Source organism: Scyliorhinus torazame, chromosome 16 (assembly GCF_047496885.1).
Source record: "Scyliorhinus torazame isolate Kashiwa2021f chromosome 16, sScyTor2.1, whole genome shotgun sequence".
Lineage (NCBI taxonomy): Eukaryota > Metazoa > Chordata > Chondrichthyes > Carcharhiniformes > Scyliorhinidae > Scyliorhinus > Scyliorhinus torazame.
In genome coordinates this window covers 10250722-10273946 of record NC_092722.1, presented here as the reverse complement: position 1 = coordinate 10273946, position 23225 = coordinate 10250722, and the positions used below count along the sequence as shown (strand labels likewise).

General features: G+C 50.1%; 1 protein-coding gene across 1 annotated transcript in view; it reads left to right on the top strand.

Moving 5' to 3' along the window:
- h6pd (hexose-6-phosphate dehydrogenase (glucose 1-dehydrogenase)) overlaps nt 1-23225 on the top strand; it is a 74924-nt gene that overhangs the window by 12320 nt on the left and 39379 nt on the right. The window contains exons 3-4 of the mRNA XM_072477922.1: nt 7738-8398; nt 13629-13746. Coding sequence (XP_072334023.1) covers nt 7738-8398; nt 13629-13746 — 779 coding nt within the window. The remainder of the gene's footprint in view (nt 1-7737; nt 8399-13628; nt 13747-23225) is intronic.

The following is a 23225-nucleotide window of genomic DNA, read 5'->3' as shown; positions in this document are numbered from 1 at the left end:
GGAACTTTCTTCAATTTGGTCGGCTGTGTTTGCTGCTCCCAGTGCGGCGGTCGCTAAATTGTGGAGACTAAAAGCAGACTGGGTGACCACTTTTGCGGAACACCTTTGCTCAGCCCGCCAGCATGGCCCCAACCTTCCTGTTGCTTGCCAACTCTGCACCTTGCTCTCATGCCTGCCCTCGGGCTGCTGCAATGCTCCAATGAAACTCAGTGCAAACTGGAGGAGTAGCACCTCATCTTCCCATTAGGTACGTTACAACTCTCAAGACTCAACATTGAGTTCAACAACTTTCGACGGTGACCTTTCCCCTCCATCTTTTTTTTTTAAATTTAGAGTACCCAATTCATTTTTTCCAATTAAGGGGCAACTTAGCGTGTTCAATCCACCTACCCTGCACATCTTTGGGCTGTGGGGGCGAAACCCACACAAACACGGGGAGAATGTCCGTTTGGGGAGCCCGTAATGGCAGCACGGTAGCATTGTGGATAGCACAATTGCTTCACAGCTCCAGGGTCCCAGGTTTGATTCCGGCTTGGGTCTCTGTCTGTGCGGAGTCTGTACATCCTTCCCGTGTGTGCGTGGGTTTCCTCCGGGCGCTCCGGTTTCCTCCCACAGTCCAAAGATGTGCAGGTTAGGTGGATTGGCCATGATAAATTGCCCTTAGTGTCCAAAATTGCCCTTAGTGTTGGGTGGGGTTACTGGGTTGTGGGGATAAGGTGGAGGTGTTGACCTTGGGTAGGGTGCTCTTTCCAAGAGCCGGTGCAGACCCGATGGGCCGAATGGCCTCCTTCTGCACTGTAAATTCTATGATAATCTATGAATGCGCAAACTCCACACGGACAGTGACCCAGAGCCGGGATCGAACCTGGGATCTCGGCGCCGTGAGACTGCAGTGCTAACCACTGTGCTACCGTGCTGCCCTTTCCCCTCCATCTTAACCTTTTTTTATATCCTAGAATTTTTTGTTCCTATGCAACCCCCCCCCCCCCCCCCCCCCCTCAACCTGGGCCATCTGTCACTTGTACTTACGTTTGCTACATCTATGTTGCAATCTCCCAGTTCCCCCTAATCGCTGTTCTAGCCACTCTTATGTAAAAAAATAATAATCCCATTTTCCCCTCTCTTTAGTTCTGAAGAAGGGCCATGCGGGACTCAGAATGCTAATTCTGTTTTCTCTCTCTGCCGGGCATGCTGTGTGTTTCAGCTTTCTCGGGTTTTGTTTCAGATTCCAGCTTCGGCAGTATTTTACTATCTGTGTTGGCAGAATGTGACCATGCTTCAGTGAGAGCATTCATCTCATTTATTCTTTGTTCAGCAGAATACTTACGCCACGTTTATATATTTAAAATTATGGTGGCATTTCCACAAATCTGTTCTTGTTGTGGAATGTTTTCAAAAGATTTGGGAGGTGCGATTGCTGTATCAGCCCAATAACTTCATGGAGTATATTCTGCGGTGAAGATACAAAACAAATTTGTGTTGAATTGTGAAATTTTGGGATTCTGTTGGGCGGGGAGTCCAAACTTCTCTTGTCGCCGTGGACTGTGGCATCTCAGAGATGGGTGGGTATAAAGTTTGAATCAATGCAACTTTTGATTTGTAAGTATCTCCAGTTACTGATACTGAAAGATCTTGGCGTTCTGGGTTGGAATCTATCCACCCCAGAGGCATCAGCAACAAAAACAATGGTTACAAATCTCCAAACCCACTGCATTCTAACAGAATATGCCTGTGATTGGGAGCATGCCTAGAGAACTACGTTGTCCAGGCTTCGATAAGGAAGTACACTTGCCTTTATATATCACCTTTCGTAACCCCAAACCATCCCAAGCTGCTTTGCAGCCAGTGAAGTACTCTAGAGGTGCAGTCACTGTTGTAATGTAGGAAATGCAGCAGCCAATTTGTGCACAGCAAGCTCCCACAGACAACAAGGACAAGTTTGAAAGCTCTTATGTTCATCTGAGCCAAATTCAACATAAAAGTTATAGATCAGGTGAACTTCATAATACGCTTTGGAGTTTCTAAGCCCTGGCCCATAACAATATTACATGAGCTTGTTAACTTCAGGAGTGAATATTGCTCTGAAGGTGACAGCTAAACAACTAGTGAAGCCATAAGAGTTTGGTAGGTGGTGACAAATGATTTGTGAAAGTGGTGCATTGGAGCAGCATTCTGGGTTATCAGAATGTATTAAAACTGGAAGTAAAGTAATTGACTACGGAACAGCAGCAACTAACTATCTCACCAACCACCACATGAGGCACGGCAGCACAGTGGGTATGCTGCCTCACAGCGCCAGGAACCCAGGTTCGATTCCAGCCTCGGGTGACTGTCTATCTGGAGTTTGCACTTTACCCCTGTGTATATGTGTGGGTTTCCTCCGGGTGCTCCGGTTTCCTCCCACTGTCCAAAGATGTACAGGTTAGGTGGATTGGCCATGCTAAATTGTCCCTAGGTGGGAATAGGGCAATAGGGTGGGGGATTGGATTGGGCCTAAGCAGTGTGCTCCTTCAGAGGGTCAGTACAGAGTCGATAATTGATGATAAAGCTATGAGATAATTGATGATAAAGCTAGAGAAGATTACAGGGGTTCAGGAGGTAATTCAAAGTGGAAACAATAGGGGTAGTGTTGGTAGCCAAAAAGGAGGGGATTAGTGGGTGGGAGTGTTAGTTTCGATGCTAGTATTTAACAGAGAAATAATTCAGCAGTTTGCCTTTTACCTTCAACAAGTTTATTCTACATACAGCTCATAGAGATCCAAACTCCTTATGGTTCCCCTGCAACAACTGTCCCAGCTGTGGCCATTTATACTCTTTTGGAGGTTGAGCTAATAATTATCGCCCGTCTTAGTAAGGCAATTAGCTTAAGAATGCAATTGCCAAAGTATGCTGCTACATTGACAAGGGGTGGGTGGGGGGAGGGGGGGTTCACCCCAGTAATAGTCAGGTTTAGGGGAGGAAAGTATGAAACTTTCAGAGGAAGGATGGGAAGGGAGCTGTTGCTAACTTTTGGTTGGTTCAATTGGCTCTGTTTTATAACCTTTGCTCTCGAGTCACCAGGTATCTTTATGATACCGCCACGAGGTTCAAGTTCAAGTAATGATCAATAACTCAATACACCAATTAGTAAGATTAAAATCAAAGCACATTTATTATACACAGTAATCGCTACTCATGCATAAATTCTACGTCTACAACTAACAGGCCTATACTTAGCTTCGGACTGGCCCACCAGGTCAGGGGAACAAATGGCCTTTTGTTCGGGTTCTGAGTCTGCGGGATTCAAAAGTTGGTACAGACTGGTAGCTAGGAGCGCCTATCTCGTAGCGAGCGTTGACTTAAGACTTACGGGCTCTTGGCGGTAGCTGAACTGGTCACTGTCGAGGGTTGGTTCGCGTTGCTGAGTGACCCGGTCAAGAAGGACAATTTGAACTTGGGGCTTAACTTTATAGTCCCCAGGGGCTTCCCGCCTTTCGGGGCGGACCCTGTACCTGGTTTCAAATGATTGGACTTCGTTCCAATCGCTTGGTTCGATTTCTCCAATACTGGAGCGGTTCCCTGATCGATGGGCGGTCTTGAGGTGTCCGTTAACCTCTTTTGCGTTGGCTCCTGCTGGCGCCGAGGAGTCTGGCTTGGCCTTGTTTATCCCAAATGTTTTGATTGTTCCCGGGGATCACTCATTAGTATGTAGATGGCTGCTACATTATTATGCAGATGGCTGCTTGTATCGATGCTGTCTGGGCTTTTGCAGAGTTTAATACACAGTAAACGTGTACCTGCTAGTTTCTGCCTGTGTTGGCTGAATTTCCCTTCAACCTTTGCTGTTCTCCATTTTACGTCGGGAGTTGGCCAACCCAGGTGGCTACAGAGCCATGAGGGTTACAGTTTTCTTCAGTTCTCCACCCTAAGCGGAGCCTGCTGTTGTTACAAAATATTTTCACCTCTGCACTACACCGCATTGTCTACCATCTCCCACCCCAAAACCAAAAGTGAGGAGAGTAAGAGGGAAGATAGCAAAGCAGAAGAGAAGGAGAGAGACTAGCATAGGATAGAGAGGGGGAAAAACCCCACAAAGGCAGCAGAGGGGTAAAAGAGACCAAGTTCTCTGTGTAGCACATTGGGAGGTTGGATTGCCTTGTGGGGAAACTGTTTCATGAGCGAACCTGGTTCTCCTTCAAGTGGTGCTGTGGTCTGTCTTTATATTGTGAACAGTGTCACACTGCCTCACACACATAGGGTGGACTCTTTAGCCCTCCCCCTTGGTTGGGTTGATGGGGGAGGGGGCACTTAAACGGGTAAGAGGGAGGTAGGTGGGGACCCTGCCAGCAAAGTCAGGGGTCGGAAGACATGTGGAGGCCTTCCTGCCCCATCACTGCTGGCTATACCTAGTTTGTTTGATTGTAGTCTCCAGGGGTAGGGGCCGGTCCCTTGTTTTAAGGTACTCGGTGTCTGACCGAGGGGTCTGGCAGTGTGAAAGAGGAGAGACCACTGAGAGCTACCCCTTATCCGTGCTGTTGAACCCACACCACCACTTCTCTGCTGCCACCATTCCTCTACGCCCCACCTGTCATTAATTGCCTGTGCCTGGGTCCCTCCGTGATTCTTAGGCCTCAGGTAGGGACTGGCAGTGGCTGCCACCACCCGAGTGATGCTGCTGCTGCGGAGTGCAGAATAGCTGCTGGTCTCGGAGTGGCTGGCAGCTCTTGTTGGGCGGGACTTCGGGGTCCTTGATCCCGGGGAATGACCCGCTGCTGTTGACCTGCTAAATGCCTGAGTGGCACAAGATGTGGCTGGCCTTCTCGAAAAGAAGTGACAGGAGGATCTCGCTAACTATCCAGCCTGTGGCCAAGACCCCTGTCGCCTGCAGAAGATTCTGCCCAGAGTGACTATTTGATGAGTGCGTGTACATGACCATGATGATTGCACAATCTGGTTACTGAATCCCCACAGATCATTCCAGGTGTTTGATCCTGATTTCTTTTCAGTCAATAGGGCAGCACGGTAGCATTGTGGATAGCACAATTGCTTCACAGCGCCAGGGTCCCAGGTTCGATTCCGACTTGGGTCTCTGTCTGTGCGGAGTCTGCACATCCTCCCCGTGTGTGCGTGGGTTTCCTCCGGGTGCTCCGGTTTCCTCCCACAGTCCAAAGATGTGCAGGTTAGGTGGATTGGCCGTGATAAATTGCCCTTAGTGTCCAAAATTGCCCTTCGTGTTGGGTGGGGTTTACTGGGTTATGGAGATAGGGTGGAGGTGTTGACCTTGGGTAGGGCGCTCTTGCCAAGAGCCGTTGCAGACTCGATGGGCCGAATGGCCTCCTTCTGCACTGTAAATTCTATGAAAAAAAAAAAGACATTTCGAAAGTCCGCATAAAAGGTTTAAAACCAAACAGTTCATGTTTTTCGTGTAGTAAGAAGAATAAATGTATCGGCCAAATTGTTTTTGCGGGCTTTAATCCTTCATTTAAAGTTTTTAATTTGAAGGACTAAGCTTCTCACTGAAGCCTGGGGTTTGATTTAGATCTTTTTACCCAGGGCTGTGAGTTTGTCGGGCTCATTTGGATCGTGCAGTCTGAGCAGGTGCAGTGTGCCACATTTCCCGGGTACATCAGCGCCAATCAGCCCTCCTGATGGGCTATTTCTTTTTAGCTTCTTGTTTAAAGAACACGCAACACCTACGCGGTGATTGCTAATCCATCATTGATAGATACGAGTGCAAAACACACTTTTCTGCATTGACATAGCTTCCCAGCTCAGTGCTGAGGGATCAGAGTTACAAAAACATCTGGGGAAGGACGGAAGTGATCAAAGTTTCCAATCTTCGATCACCTCCAGCCACTGCCCGTGTCCTGTTCCCCTGGAGGGGCAGCCATTAGAGATAGTATGGCACCATCTTGAAGAAGAGAGAGGAGTTCTCTCAGGGTCCTAGCCAGCATTCGTCCCTGAACCAATGGTATAAAACCAGATTAGCTGGTCATTCAACTCGTTTGCTGTTTCTGGGCCTGTGGTGATCCACTGTAATAGGAGATGTAAGGTAGGACCTGCACTACAGGTTCGCCGGTAGCTCCTGCCGGCTGGCTCCGCCCACGGAGAACTGTATAAATATGCATGACCCCCAGGGCCCTGCCATTTCGCCAGCTGCAGCAGGAGGCCTCGCATCTGACTGTAATAAAGCCACAGTTGTACCCAACTTTAATCTTTGTGCAATTGATCGGGCATCAGGGCCCTCACCAAGTGCACATTGGCTGCCACATTTGTTCACAAGACAGCGACTGCATTTCAAAAATAAACCATTACATTTGCAACACTTTGGGACACCCCTGAGGTTATGATAAGACAGCATAGGAATGACAGAAAGTTCTGGAAATTCTCAGCCGGTATGGCACCATCTGTGGAGAGAGGAAAACCCTGTTAATGTTTCGGGTCCAATAAGACTTCTTCACAAATGTGATGGGTTTTATGAAAGGTGGGTGTAGGGGGGAAGGATAAGCAAAAGGGAAGGTCTGGGATACGGTAGAGCGCTGGAGAGGTTAAATGACAAAGATGTTACGGAACAGAAGGCAAGGGGAATGGTGATGGTTGTAGTAAAGAATTTGTCCAGAGTGAGTGTCAGAATAATACTTACTGAGTACTTCCAGCACTTTCTGTGAAAGAAACATAGAATACAGAACATAGAACATACAGTGCAGTAGAAGGCCATTCGGCCCATCGAGTCTGCACCGACATGTGGTGAATGGGACTACTGTTAATTCACCAGTGCACTGTGATATCATGTTACTGCTGTATCGTGTTACGTTATGTGTTTAACCCTGTGGGCTCCACCTATGGGCCATTGTACGGCTTCACCCACAGGGGGATATGTCGGGGCATGTACGGGCTTGCCCATGGCTCCACCCCTTACAGGAAGTATAAAGGCAGCTGACCTGCGGGGCCGCATTCATTGTTGTACCGGTCACAGGCAGGCTCAGTTGTAAGCTGATTAAAACCACGGTTTACTTCTCAACGTGTCTCTCAGTGACCCACTTAAGCCCTCACCCTATCGCCGTAACCCAATAACCCCTCCTAACCTTTTTGGTCACTAAGGGCAATTTAGCATGGCCAATCCACCTAACCTGCACGTCTTTGGACTGTGGGAGGAAACTGGAGCACCCGGAGGAAACCCACGTAGACACAGGGAGAACGTGCAGACTCCGCACAGACAGTGACCCAGCGGGGAATCGAACCTGGGACCCTAGCGCTGCGAAGTCAGGTTCTGGATAATAGATTCAGGAGTAGGCCATTCGGCCCTTCGAGCCTGCACCACCACTCACTCTGATCATGGCTGATCATGCAAATTCAGTATCCCACTCCCGCTTTCTCTCCGTACCCCTTGGTCACTTTAGCCGCAAGGGCCATGTCCAGCTCGCTCTCGAATGTATCCAACAAACTGGCCCCAACAGCTTTCTGTGGGAGAGAATTCCACACGTTCACAACTCTCTGAGAGACGAAGTTCTTCCTCATCTCAGTCCTGAATGGCTTACCCCTTATTCTTCGGCTGCGGCCCCTAGTTCTGGACATCCCCAACATCATCATTATCTGAGATTTCCAGCATCCCTACTATTTTGCTTTCACCATATAAATTGCATTTATTTCAAAATTACTGTGCATTGTCGTTGGGTGTAGCAGAGATGAAAAATTGTTGCTTTTATTTGTAGGAACTGGGATCGCAAATCATTTAATTTTTATGTCTTTATTTTAAAGGGGCCTGGAGGACACTCACCGTGACGTAACAATGATCTCCACACAAATTGCACCTGGGCTGCTTCTCTGTGCACTGTTGCAGGTGCTCACTACAGAATCTAAGTCTCACGTTACTGTAATCTTAGTGGGGGCCACCGGAGACTTGGCTAAAAAGTATCTGTGGCAAGGTTTATTCCAGTCATACACGGACCAGGTCGGGGGCCCCCACAGCCTGAGTTTTTACGGTGGCACTCGGCTCAGCTCCGCCCAAGGCTCGCCAGCCATGTACGAGATACTGAAAGGCCTGTCCTGCTTGTCGAACGTGCCGTCGGTCAGATGTGCGCTGCTCAAGGATCAGTTCCTAAAACTGACCCGATACCAGCAGTTGGACACACAGGAAGATTACTCCATTCTGGACAAGAAGGTGAAGGAAATGCTGGTGCAAGAAGAGTTGGAGGAGGAAGGTCGGATTTTTTACCTTTCGGTTCCAGCTTTTGCCTACACTGACATAGCAACCAAGGTCAACGCGTCCTGCCGTCCGAGGGGAGGATCCTGGCTGCGTGTTGTTCTAGAAAAGCCCTTTGGACACAACCTTAATTCAGCTCAGCAGTTAGCCGAGGAGCTGCAGAAGGTTCTTCGAGAGGAGGAGATGTATCGAATCGACCATTATCTTGGTAAACAGGTGAGCCTGGCTCCCATTATCAGACAAGAATCACAGAATCATAGAATTTACAGTGCAGAAGGAGGTCATTCGGCCCATCGAGTCTGCGCCGGCCCTTGGAAAGAGCACCCTACTTATGACCGCATCTCCACCCTATCCCCGTAACCCCACCTAACCATTTTGGACACTAAGGGGCAATTTATCATGGCCAATCCACCTAACCTGCACATCTTTCAACTGTGGGAGGAAACCAGAGCACCCGGAGGAAACCCACGCAGACACGGGGAGAACGTGCAGACTCCGCACAGACTGTGACTCAAGCCGGGAATCAAACCTGAGACCCTGGCGCTGTGAAGCAACAGTGCTTATCACTGTGCTACTCCCGTTAACTAGCCTGCCAAGCTCGCATTTAAAAAAAAATTTCATGTTTAAAAAAAATTATAAATTTAGAGTACCCAATTAACTTTTTTCAATTAAGGGGCAATTTAGCGTGGCCAATCCACCTACCCTGTACATCTTTTGTGTTGTGGGGGTGAAACCCACGCAAACACGGGGAGAATGTGCAAACTCCACACGGACAGTGACCCAGAGCCCCCCCCCCCCCCCCCCCCCCCCAACCAACCCAATCATCTATCCCTCGAGAGTAACAAAAGGCACACTCACCATCGTTGCTCTCTGAACAAGAACCTGCTCCTGGAAACCCACCACCAAACACCTTCAAAGAACTCCCAAAAACTGGATTGCGAGATGGTGGAGTTGAATTACACAATCTGAATTAGTCAGGCTACACATCAGGAAGGATCTCTTTATATAGGGACTTCTTCAACATGTGGTTGGTAAAGGCTTTCTTCCGTCCGTACAAAAGAAGCACAGCAGGTTCTCGAGAGCCTGTTTCCAGTTAGACAGGATCTGTCGCTGGGGACTGTGATCTGCTGGAGCCTTTCCTGATTGCATGTGGAGGTTGGAGAGGGATGTCCTGAATTGGAGGCAGGCTGGGTTAGGAGGAATAGGTGTGTGGTGTACGAGGCTGCAGTTGTCTGGAGTGGGGTGGACTTGATGGTCCCAGTGGCCCCTGCTCCTGTTTGTAACTCGTGTTTCTACAAATCAGTTTAATTATCGGCGGAGGGTAAACATAATCCTGGGGAAATCTGCATTCGCCTTTTTAGCATTTCCTAAAGTAGTGTGGTAATGGGAGCTCTGGTTGAGCAAACAATTGACTCATTGTTTCGAAATATTGATGAAGAAATGCTGGGAGTGCCTAGTGCTAATGAAGGGATAATAAGCTGATGTAAAACCGCAGACTTCAAATTTTAATATGCACACTTTTTAAAAAAAAAATTTTATTAAAGGTTTTCATTAAATATCAATAACAAAATGAGAAAGAAAAAAGAACCCAACAGGGTTAAGTACAAAACACAGTCTAAAAAAGCAACACCCCAAACCGCTCCCACCCCGTACATAAATAATAAATTAACATTAACACCCCGACTTAACACAAGTATACACACACCCTCAGACCCTCCAGTGTAAATAACATAAACAAAAATAAATTAAACCGCCTCCCCCCCCCCCCCCCCCCCCCCCAACCCGAGCTGCTGCTGCCATTGACCAATGTCTATCGTTCTGCCAGAAAGTCTAAGAACGGTTGCCACCGCCTAAAGAACCCTTGTACCGACCCTCTCAAGGCGAATTTCACCCTCTCCAATTTAATGAACCCTGCCATATCGCTGATCCAGGATTCCACGCTTGGGGGTCTCGCATCTTTCCACTGAAGGAGAATCCTTCGCCGGGCTACCAGGGACGCAAAGGCCAGAATTATGGCCTCTTCCGCCTCCTGCACTCCCGGCTCCTCTGCCACCCCAAAAATTGCGAGCCCCCAGCCCGGTCTGACCCTGGATCCTACCACCCTCGACACCGTCCTCGCTACGCCCTTCCAAAATTCCTCCAGAGCTGGGCATGCCCAGAACATATGGGTGTGATTTGCTGGGCTCCCTGAGCACCTAACACACCTGTCCTCACCCCCAAAGAACCTGCTCATCCTTGTCCCGGTCATGTGTGCCCTGTGCAGCACCTTAAACTGTATGAGGCTGAGCCTCGCGCACGAAGAGGAAGAGTTCACCCTCCCTAGGGCATCTGCCCACGTCCCCTCTTCGATCTCCTCTCCCAACTCCTCCTCCCACTTACCTTTCAACTCCACCACCGAGGCCTCCTCCTCCTCCTGCATCACCTGGTAAGTTTCCGAGATCTTCCCCACTCCCCCCCCCCCCCCCCCCCCCCCCCGAGAGCACCCTGTCCTGTACTGTGTGTGGCAGCAGCCGCGGGAATTCCACCACCTGCCGTCTGGCAAATGCCCTTACCTGTAAGTACCTGAAGGTGTTCCCCGGGGGGAGCCCGTACTTCCTCCAGCTCACCCAGGCTCGGGAAACTCCCGTCCACAAACAGGTCCCCCAACTTTCGTATCCCTGCCCTGTGCCACCCCGAAAACCCTCCACCTGTTGTTCCTGGGGCGAACCGGTGGTTACCCCGTAATGGGGTCCACGCCGAGGCCCCAACCTCCCCCCTATGCCGCCTCCACTGCCCCCAAATTTTGAGGGCCGCCACCACCACCGGGCTCGTGGTATACCTCCTTGGTGGGAGCGGCAGCGGCGCCGTTGCCAGCGCCCCCAGACTCGTACCCACACAGGACGCCATCTCCAGCCTCTTCCATGCAGCCCCCCGCCCTTCCATCACCCACTTGCGCACCATTGTCGCATTGGCGGCCCAGTAGTACCCACAGAGGTTGGGCAGCGCCAGCCCCCCCCCTATCTCTACTCCGCTCCAGGAACACCCATCTCACCCTCGGAGTCCCTCGCGCCCACACAAACCCCATTATACTCCTGTTAACCCGCCTGAAAAAAGCCTTCGGGATAAACACGGGGAGGCACTGGAACAGGAACAAAAACCTTGGGAGCACCGTCATTTTGATTGACTGCGCCCTACCCGCCAAGGACAGCAGCAACGCGTCCCACCTCTTGAACTCCTCCTCCATTTGCTCCACCAGCCTTGTGAAATTAAGCCTATGCAGGGCTCCCCAGCTCCTGGCCACCTGGACCCCCAAATATCTGAAGCTCCTCGCCGCCCTTTTTAGTGGGAGCTCGCCAATCCCCCTCTCCTGGTCCCCTAGTTGAACTACGAACAGCTCGCTCTTCCCCATATTGAGCTTGTACCCCGAAAAGTCCCCGAATTCCCTAAGGATCCTCATTACCTCTGGCATTCCTCCCACCGGGTCCGCCACATACAGCAGCAGGTCATCCGCATAAAGCGACACCCTATTCTCCTTCCCACCCCCACCAACCCCCTCCAGTTCCTCGACTCTCTCAGTGCCATGGCCAGGGGTTCAATCGCCAGTGCGAAGAGCAGGGGGGACAGGGGACACCCCTGTCTCGTCCCTCGGTGCAACCGAAAGTACTCGGACCTCCTCCTATTTGTGGCCACATTCGCCATCGGGACCTCATACAACAGCCTAACCCACCTGACAAACCCCTCCCCAAACCCGAACCTCTTCAGCACCTCCCACAGGTACCCCCAGTCTACCCTATCGAAGGCTTTCTCAGCGACCATCGCCACTACTATCTCCGCCTCCCCCTCCCTCGCCGGCATCATGATAACATTCAAAAGCCTCCGCACATTCGCGTTCAACTGTCTCCCCTTCACGAACCCCGTCTGGTCTTCATGGATGATCTGCGGCACACAATCCTCAATCCTCGTGGCTAAGACCTTTGCCAGCACCTTGGCATCTACATTTAGCAAGGAAATCGGTCTGTAAGACCCACATTGCAGGGGATCCTTGTCCCGCTTCAGGATCAAGGAGATCAGTGCCCGTGACATCGTCGGGGGCAAAGCCCCCCCCCCCCCCCCCCCTGCCTCATTAAAGGTCCGAACTAACAGTGGGCCCAACAGGTCCATATATTTTTTATAGAATTCGACCGGGAAACCATCCGGCCCCGGTGCCTTCCCCGTCTGCATGCTTCCTATCCCTTTGATCAGCTCCTCCATCCCAATCGGGGCCCCCAGTCCCACCACCAGTCCCTCTTCCACCTTTGGAAACCTCAATTGGTCCAGGAAACGGCCCATCCCTCCCTCCTCCCGTGGGGGCTCGGATCGGTACAATTCCTCGTAGAAGTCCCTGAAGACCCCATTGATGCCAACCCCACTCCGCACCACACTCCCTCCCCTGTCCTTAACTCCCCCGATCTCCCTAGCTGCGTCCTGCTTCCGAAGCTGATGCGCCAGCATCCGGCTTGCCTTTTCCCCATACTCGTAGACCGCCCCCTGGGCCTTCCTCCACTGCACCTCCGCCTTCCTGGTGGTCACCAGGTCGAATTCGGCCTGGAGGCTGCGCCTTTTCCTCAACAATCCTTCCTCAGGCTCTTCCGCATACCTCCTGTCTACCCTCACCATCTCCCCCACCAGCCTCTCCCTCTCCCCCCGCTCCCTCCGTTCCTTGTGGGCCCTAATGGAGATCAGTTCTCCGCTCACCACCGCCTTCAGTGCCTCCCATACCATCCCCACTCTGACCTCCCCGTTGTCGTTGGTCTCCAAGTACCTCTCCATACTTCCTCGGACCCGCTCGCTCACCTTCTCGTCCGGCAACAGCCCCACCTCCAAGCGCCACAGCGGGCGCTGGTCCCTCTCCTCCCCCATCTCCAAGCCCACTCAATGCGGGGCGTGGTCCGAAATGGCTATTGCCGAATACTCGGTATCCTCTACTCTCGCTATCAGCGCCCTACTCAAAATGAAAAAGTCGATTCGAGAATAAGCCTTATGGACATGTGAGAAGAATGAAAATTTCCTAGCCCCTGGCCTTGCAAACCTCCAAGGGTCCACCCCTCCCATTTGGTCCATAAATCCCCTCAACACTCTAGCCGCCGCCGGCTTCCTACCCGTCCTAGACCTGGAGCGATCCAGTGCCGGATCCAACACCGTGTTAAAGTCTCCCCCCATTATCAGGCCCCCCACTTCCAAGTCTGGGATCCGACCCAACATATGCCGCATAAAACCCGCATCGTCCCAGTTCGGAGCATACACATTGACCAGTACCACCCTCGGTATGCACCTTCGGAGCATACACATTGACCACATAGGCCCCCACGTCCGGCCCCTCCAGCCCCTCCGGGAGGCCCAGAATCCGCAGATTCTTCCGCCTCAACAGTGTTTACATGCCCCAATATTTCTATTCATGACTTTCTCTTTTTCCTAATCATGGTTTCAGGCCATCGCCCATATTTTACCATTCCGGCATGACAATCGGCATTCCTTGGATCCCATCTGGAACCAACATCACATTGAAAGAGTGGAAATTGTCATGAAAGAGACTGTGGATTCCAAAGGTAAGGATAATGGCCACTGCAAGAAATCCTTCTGAAACATATGCACACTTAGTCAAGTGGAATTCTCAATGTCATCCCAAGATGGGGTTTTTTGGAAAGGTTTGAAGAGTGAAACTACTACTAAGAGTGAAAACAATCATGGCTTCAGCGTATTTGCTGCTGGGTACCCTTCCACAGCAGAAAACTAACCATCATTTACTAACCTCAGTTAGAGAGGCTTTCCAGGGGTGTTGCTTGAAATGAAAAATGAAATGAAATGAAAATCGCTTATTATCACAAGTAGGCTTCAATGAAGTTACTGTGAAAAGCCCCTAGTCGCCACATTCCGGCGCCTGTTCGGGGAGGCTGGTACGGGAATTGAACCGTGCTGCTGGCCTGCCTTGGGTCTGCTTTAAAAGCCAGCTATTTAGCCCTGTGCTAACCCAGCACTGGACTTGTTGTTGACATGGACCAGGATCAGCTGACAAGGGTTTTCACTACGAAGCAATCAGTGCAAAAGGGCAAGTTCTTGTCAGTTTCAGAGATGAAGTGGGGGTAAACACTGCCAATTTCCCCATTATCGCGACCCCCTGGTATGGCAACTGCTCGGCCCAGGACCGCAAGAAACTTCAGAGAGTCGTGAACACCGCCCAGTCCATCACACGAACCTGCCTCCCATCCATTGACTCCATCTACACCTCCCGCTGCCTGGGGAAAGCGGGCAGCATAATCAAAGGCCCCTCCCACCCGGCTTACTCACTTTTCCAACTTCTTCCATCGGGCAGGAGAAAGAGAAGTCTGAGAACACGCACAAACAGACTCAAAAACAGCTTCTTCCCCACTGTCACCAGACTCCTAAATGACCCTCTTATGGACTGACCTCATTAACACTACACCCTGTATGCTTCACCCGATGCCAGTGCTTATGTAGTTACATTGTATATGTTGTGTTGCCCATTATGTATTTTCTTTTATTCCCTTTTCTTCTCATGCACTTAATGATCTGTTGAGCTGCTCGCAGAAAAATACTTTTCACTGTACCTCGGTACACGTGACAATAAACAAATCCAACCCAATAGCACGCAGTCAATTCCAGCCCCACCTGAGCAGGAGCCACAACACAGGTGAAATTAGATTTTATATTAATACCGGTGGCTTTGGTTGAGTTAAAAAAAAATTTTAATATATTTTTATTCTCCTTTTTCACATTTTCTCCCAAATTTACACCCAACAATAAACAATAATCAGTAATGAATATAATGTCAATCAATAACAACGATCCCATCCTCCCACCAAACCCCCAAACATTAGCCCGCATGTTAACATAAACAAATGATAAAAAGGAATCAGGAATCACCCATAGTCACAATTATAACACACCGGCCCCCCTCCCCCCAACCCTCCCAGCCCCCAACCCCCCCTTATGTTCGATGTAATCCACTCCTCAAAAGTGCATAATGAATAACGCCCATGAATTGTAGAACCCCTCCATCCTGCCCCTCAGTTCAAATTTGACCTTCTCAAGAGGCAAGAATTCCAGCAGGTCCCCCCGCCACGCCAGGGCACAGGGTGGAGAGGTTGATCTCCACCCTAACAGGATCTGTCTTCGGGCGATCAACGAGGCGAAGGCTACAACATCTGTCTCCTCACCCGTTTCCAACCCCGGCTGGTCCGATACCCCGAATATGCCCCCCCCCCCCCCCCCCCCCCCCCGCAACTTCACACACATCTTCTACCCCCTCAAAGTGCCGGTTCAACCTCGCCCTTGTAAGGTGCGCTTTGTACACCACCTTCAGCTGTATCAGCCCCAACCTCACACACGAGGTGGAGGCGTTCACCCTCCGGAGCACCTCACACCAGAACCCCTCCTCCATACCGTCTCCCAACTCTTCCTCCCACTTTGCCTTGATCCCTTCCAGCGGCGCCTTCTCTTCCAAAATAGCCCCGTAAACCGCTGATGCTATCATCTTCTCCAGTCCCCCTGTCGTCAGCACCACCTCCAGCAATATGGAGGCCGGCTCTACTGGGAGCATCTGTATCTCTTTTCTGGCACAGACTCAAACCTGCATGTTTCTAAATATTTCCCCCTGCTCCAGCCCATACTTCGCTCCCAGCTCCTTCAATCCTGCAAACCGACCCCCAAGAAACAAATCTTTTAGTGTCCTAATTCCTTTCTCCTCCCATTCCGAAAATTTCCATCCCACTTCCCTGGCTCAAATCTATGGTTCCCCCGAATCGGCATTTCCCTTGACCCTGCCCCCAACCTGAAGGGCTGGCGAAACTGCCTCCAAATTCTCAACGAAGCTATTACTACCGGACTCCCTGCGTATTTCCCCAGGGCCGTCGGGAGCGGGGCTGTTGCTAGCGCCTTTAACCCCGACCCCCTACACAAACTCTCCTCTATTCTGACTCACTGGGAGTCGACCCCTCTAACCCAGCTCCGTACCTTCTCCACATTCGCCGGCCAGTAATAATTTGGTTGAGTTAAATTGACCACAGTCACCAGCATTGTCAAAGTGAAACACACATAACTATTTATTATTAACAGTAATTATAATTAATCTGGCAAAATATAACTGGATATCCACCATGTGATTTCCAACTCGTACCCTTTCTAACTCTTCCCCCCCCCCCCCCCCCCCCCCCCCCCCCCCACACATACTTTCTCTCTCTCTCTGTATATACGTACAAACACAGAAGAAAAGGTGGTTGAGAGGTAAAAGGAAATTTAGTAACATAAAAGGATAAAGAATCTTTGGTTCAGATGGATGTCTCCCAGTTAGTTTCTTTCCCAAGGTTAGGCCATCAGTTGGGAACTTTCTTTCCTTCAGTTTGTAATGATCTTCACTGCAGACTCATAAAGACAGCAGAGAGAGGGAGAACACAGCTCTTCTTCCTCCGAGGGTCTAGAAGCTTCTACCAAGTTCGCTCCGAGAAAAACACCCGGCAGGAACCAATCGCTGACTGTTGCCGGGCAGAACAATGTCCCTGGCTAACCCACCGGTTCCCAGTTAGCCAATCGAGCTGACTTCCTCCAAAGCCGGGTACGAGGTTTCACTCGGCGCCGACCTGTCTAGTTTCTCCTCTGCAAAACACAAAACCTAGGAACACACTGTCCCGGCAAGCGCTCTTCTACTTAAAGGCACATCCCGATTATGGGTCATTGGACCAAAAATACAAAAATAAAATAAATGGGAAAAAAAAGGATATAAACGGGAAGGACTCTTACCCCATCATTCCTGCTGCAAACCCCAAGCCAAAATCCGAGGGAAAATCACTAGTAGTACTGAAATCTGGGAAGGGTTTGAGAGGGGAAATATGCAAATTAGGAGCAGGGGCAGGCCATTCGGCCCCTCTCCGATATAGTGTAAAATTATATTCAGTGACGAAGGGACACAACTGCAGAATGAATTTGAGTTCAGGAAGGGGTAAGTTAGAAGAAGGGTTTTCATTTAAAGGGTTATTAGAATATAAAGGGCATTGCAGCCTCATCAATCACAATATTTAAGAGGAAAGTGGAGAAATGTTTGAAGACAAATATTAAACGGTACAAAGGGCGCTCAAGTGTTGTCAGAATAGGTACCTGTGATGTGGAGTTAATACAGGCACAGCGGGCTCCAACTGTGCTGGAATTGCTGTGACAATATCTAGGACATTCTAACTCTCCATAGCTCAAGGCGGAATTAGCTGACAGGCAAGCTTTTATTTCTTTTCATTCAGTGAAAAAGAAACCCCAATCATTGCAGGAACCCTATTGAGAGGTTGATTGGAAAATGTCGATGTCAGGTGGATGTTGAGACTTGCTGTCTGCCCAAAAGAAAAATCTTTCTGTTTTAATATTTGATCTTTGCCAGCGTGCTGGAGGCTTCAGTCAGCCTCTTTGACCGTATTAATATCAATTCCCTGATAAATCTTTCACCTCGTCCTTCAAAAAAAGGCAAACAGCTTAACTTCAAATCCTGTATCCCTTGGGTTGCCAAGGATAGATTTACCGAGAAATTGCAGCGTAGAAATAGACCACTTTGTCTGTGCCCAACTCCAGCTTGACTTCACCTCAACCCAGCAGCTGGTTAGGAGCACCGCCTGAATCGGCAAGACCCGCCGTCGTAACTCACCACATCCCTGTGCGCTAGTTGGACTGAACACTGAGTTGCGGAACAGGCTTTGTTGTTTCACGTTCCTATGTTATCGAGAGAGCGGTTAGAACATAGTATTTGTGACTACTTAGTGCTGTTGAGGTGGATGGCAAAGATGGGCGGCCCCGTAAGCACAGTGGTTAGCACTGTTGCTTCACAGCGCTAGGGTCCCAGGGTCGATTCCCGGCTTGGGTCACTGTCTGTGCGGAGTCTGCATGTTCTCCCCGTGTCTGCGTGGGTTCCCTCCGGGTGCTCCGGTTTCCTCCCACAGTCCCGAAAGACGTGCTGTTAGGTGAATTGGACATTCTGAATTCTCCCTCTGTGTACCCGAACAGGTGCCGGAGTGTGGCGACTAGGGGCTTTTCACAGTAACTTCATTGCAGTGTTAATGTAAGCCTACTTGTGACACTAATAATAAAGATTTTTTTTTAAATGTGTTTAACAGGAAGCTAGATAAAGACATGAGGGAAAACGTAATGAAGTTATACTGATTGGGGTGGTGAAGTTCAAAACCCGGGGCAAAACCACTAGTAGTACTGTGGTTTGGGAAGGGTTTGAGATGGGAATAAGAATTTACAAATTAGGAGTAGGCCATTCCGGCCCTCCACCCTGCTCCAATATAGTGTAAAGTTATTTTCAGTGAAAAAGAGACCTAAATGTAGAATGAATATGAGGACAGAAATAGTTAGGTTACCCAGAAACAAGCCCGAACATGGCTCCTGTATCGAAACAGTGCCTCATGCTCTCTGCTTCTGTTTGTAGACTGCCTCTGCTGGTACCATTTGGTATGGCAGCCTCAGTTCAACACTTATGTACAGCATTGCACACTTCAAAATAATAATAATCACTTATTGTCACAAGTAGGCTTCAGTGAAGTTACTGTGAAAAGCCCCTAGTCGCCACATTCCGGCGCCTGTTCGGGGAGGTCAGTACGGGAATTGAACTCGCGCTGCTGGCCTTGTTCTGCATTGTAAGCCGACTACAACACTTCAATCCCTCAGCATAACAAGAACATTCAATTTATCACATATTCTAACTTTGGTGTGAATTGATCGATGCCCTCAGTTATTTATAATGAAGTGAAAGATTTGTTCACCAACTGATATTATTTCACCTTGACGCGTAGTCACTTAAGTATGGCGGACGTCTTCTCTCCTGAGTATGATATTGTTCAACATCAGGTGTGGTCTCATTTAACTCCTGTCGTAATCGGATTGAATGGCAATGACCGGTGTTTCCAATGCTTTGAAGATTGATGCATTTGGTGTGATGATGGGTGAACCACATTTAGCAGTGATAATTGATCCTTTGTGTCGGTCACAACAAATCACTGGATGTCATAAGGGGTTGTTCTCCCACGTGACTATTATGTTTCCCAAGGGCTTTATCCGCTGTCTTTGGTGGCATTGCTCTAAATTGCATGTTTCGCTCTGCATTTACTGTGATTTGATCCTTCTGCTCTCGATCATCTTCGTGCACATGCTGACCGTTAGCTCCATGGGGTAGCTCAGGAAGGATGTGTGTGCACAGGAAGTGCAAAGATGAATGTCGCTGGAGGCTTTCCAGTGGTGATAAGACCATAAGACATAGGAGCAGAATTAGGCCACTCGGCCCATCGAGTCTGCTCCGCCATTCAATCATGGCTGACATTTTTCTCATCCCCATTCTCCTGCCTTCTCCCCATAACCCGGTCCCCTTATTAATCAAGAAACTATCTATCTCTGTCTTAAAGACACTCAGTGATTTGGCCTCCACAGCCTTCTGCGGCAAAGAGTTCCACAGATTCACCACCCTCTGGCTGAAGAAGTTCCTCATCTCTGTTTTAAAGGATCATCCCTTTAGTCTGAGATGGTGTCCTCTGGTTCTAGTTTTTCCTACAAGTGGAAACAGCCTCTTCACGCCCAGACCCCGCAGTATCCTGTAAGTTTCAATAAGTTCCTCCCTCATCCTTCTAAACTCCAATGAGCACAGACCCAGAGTTTTCAACCATTCCTCATACGACTATTCTTCATTCCGGGATCATTCTTGTGAACCTCCTCTGGACCCTTTCCAAGGCCAGCACATCCGACCTTCGATACGGGGGCCCAAACTGCTCACAATACTCCAAATGGGTCTGACCAGAGCCTTGTACAGCCTCAGAAGTACATCCCTGGTCTTGTATTCTGGCCCTCCTGACACGAGGAGTAATCTGTAAATGGAAAGAAAGCGATTCAGCTCTGACTGCCATGCTTCTCGCTCGGTTGTGGCTGTACATATCACTTTTTCCGAGGCACACATAAATCTCCTGACTTCCTCAATAACTCTGCGTCAATGGAATATGACTTTTCGATGAGGGAAACCTAGATAGCTTGCAAATGTACCGAATGAATCGCTGTTTAATGGGGTCCATGGTCCCATCTCATCTTTGACGGGTTCCAATAAAGGCGGAAATGTCATAAAGCTTTGGACCGATTGCTTTTGTTGAAGTTGATGTTACTGTTTCCACAACTGGGAATCTGTTACAGGCGGCCCAGGAGCGGGTTCCGCGCATGCGCAGTGGCACCGGCGCCAACGCGCGCATGCGCAATGGCTTCCTCCTCCGCGCCGGCCCCGACGCAACATGGCGCAGGGCTACAGGGGCCGGCGCAGAAGAAAGGAGGTCCCCAGCCAGAGAGGCCGGCCCGCCGATCGGTGGGCCCCGATCGCGGGCCAGGCCACATCGGAGGCCCCCCCCCCCCCCCACCCCCCGGGTCGGACCCCCCTCCCCCCCACAGGCCGCCCCCTGACCCTTCCACGCCGAGTTCCCGCCGGCTGAGAGCAGGTGTGGTCGGCGCCGACCGCATAGAGCGGCCCCCGACCGGCGGCGCGCCAATGGCGCCGATTCTCCGCTCTACGGAGAATCGCGTGCCGGCATCGTGGTGGCGTGGCACAATTCGCGCCGGTCGCAGGAATTCTCCGGCCCGGCCGGCTGAGAGAATCCCGCCCTCTATGTCTTCTTGGGACTTGAGACAGCTTAAAATTCAAAGTGCATCAGCAAGCATGGCTCCTTTATTAAAACAGCATCTCCATACTCTCTGCTTCTCTATGTAGGCTTCCCCTTCTGGTACAAATTCTGTATGGAGGCTTCAATTGAACAGTATGGACAACATTGCACTTTACAAAACACTACAAGAGGAGATTGGTATGGTGCAGAAACAATGGCATAGATTTGTGATTTGTTTCTAGGTTGTAAGTTCTATGTAATAAGCTAACATGAAGTCAATACCCTCAAACTGCCTGATAGCAGACTGTCAGTCCCCAGGCCCACTGACATGTCTCAAGCAACAATCCAAAATTTCAGCCTGCACAACAAGGGAGAAGTTAGGAACAAAATTTATTCAGATTGAAAGAAAAGAAGAATTGAATGTTAGTCTGCTATATAATGAACGAGAAAACCAAATGTGACATCAAGTTAGGAATTTGTTGGGCAGCACGGTGGCCTAGTGGTTAGCACAGCTGCCTCACGGCACTGAGGTCCCAGGTTCGATCTCGGCTCTGGGCCACTGTCCGTGTGGAGTTTGCACATTCTTCCCGTGTCTGCGTGGGTTTCGCCCCCACAACCCAAGAATGTGTAGTGTAGGTGGATTGGCCACGCGAAATTGCCCCTTAATTGGAAAAAATAATTGGGTAATCTACATTTATTTTTAAAAAGTTAGGAATTTGTATTCTACAAGCCAAGTGGATGTGAGAACCTTACTTCCACAGTGAAAAATGAAGAGGCCAAAGAGAAAATGCTGGAAAATCTCAGCAGGTCTGGCAGCATCTGTTGGGAGAGAAAAGAGCTAACGTTTCGAGTCCAGATGACCCTTTGTCAAAGCTAAAGACAGAGAAAGTGAATAATGAAGAGGTATGTGTGCAAAGGAATCCTTTAGTTGTTTCCCAAGACAAGGTGATCAACCTGGGCCTATCCCTAAAATTAACTCCTCAACATACAGACTCTTCATAAGTCAATGAGTTCATCTTATTATTAATGGAAAAAGAAATCGAAACCTGAATGAACAAGGAACAAGATTCTGCTGCTGCCAAAAATCAGAAGATGTTAGTGTCCATGGGGAAAGCAGACAGGTTCACATTTTTCAGATCTCTGTTACAGGGGTCCCCGTGTCGGGGGTGAAGGGGTTGTGGGGGGGGGGTTTGCGGTCGGGGCAGCTCAGGCCAGGCTACTCCTGTACTTGGGGGTAGGTGGGGCACTCAGGTAATCTTGGGAGAGGGGGCTGTTGTGTGCGGGCGCGGTCGGCCGCAGGGCTTCACCATCGGGCCACCCTTTGAAAATGGCGTCCTTCCCAAAGTTTTCTTTTGTCGGGAGATTAAAATGATATCCTTTTTTGTTTGGGCCAGCAAGATTCACAGGAGGTTTCTGCAACGAGAGGCAGTTGGGACGTTTGGCATTATCTAATTTATTATTTTACTATTGGGCTGCAAATTTTGAAGAGGTGCGGGGGGCGGGGGGGGCGGGGGGGGGGGGGGGGGGGGGGCTGAGTGGTCCAGATTCTAGCTGGGGGCAGATGGAGGTTTGAGGCTGAGGTCGTTGGTCCCTGTCTCGCTTTTCTTTTCCCCGCAAAATTCACTTTGAGGACCTGGAGGCAGATTAGGCAGCATTTCAGGCTGGCCTCCAATGTTGGCCCAAATTTGCAGGAACCATTTGTTTGTGCCGTCTGGATTGGATTAGTCGTTCAGGCGATGTGGGAGGGAGGGGTTGGAGAGGTTTGGAGAGATGTTGATTGAAGGGATGTTCGCAGGTGTGGAGAAGTTGCAGCTCCGAGAGCCAATGTGTTTGGGAACTTGCAGGTTCACGACTTGTTGCGTAAGGACATTTCTTCATTTCCCCTGGCACCGTCGCCCTGGCACTTGGTACAGGGTCCTGTCCCCTGGCCGAGTTTAGTGAGGGAAGGATTTATTGTCAGATCCTGTCGACAGAGCAGGCCTCGTTGGAGGAAGTAAAGAGAAAGTGCGAGGGTGAACTGGGTCTGGTTTTTGATTGGGGGGGGGGGGGGGGTGGGTTGGAGTTACGCTCTTCACAGGGTCAACTTCACAACTCCTCTTGTGCCCGGCTCAGCTTGATCAAGGTGGTGCACTGGGCCCATTGGGGCTGGATGAATGATTTAATTCTCGTGGGTGGAGAACATGTGTGAGCGTGGTTCTAGGGGGTCAGCAAATCATACACACAGGTTTTTGTCTTGCCCTAAACTGGTAAGCCTTTGGGTCACCTTTTTCAGCGCCATGTGGGGATTCTGGGGATTCAGCTGGAGCCGTGCCCGTTGGTGGCTATTTGGGGTTTTTCGGACTCACCGATGCTGCAGACGGAGGGTGAAGGCGGACGGGGGGGGGGGAGGTGAAGACGGACGG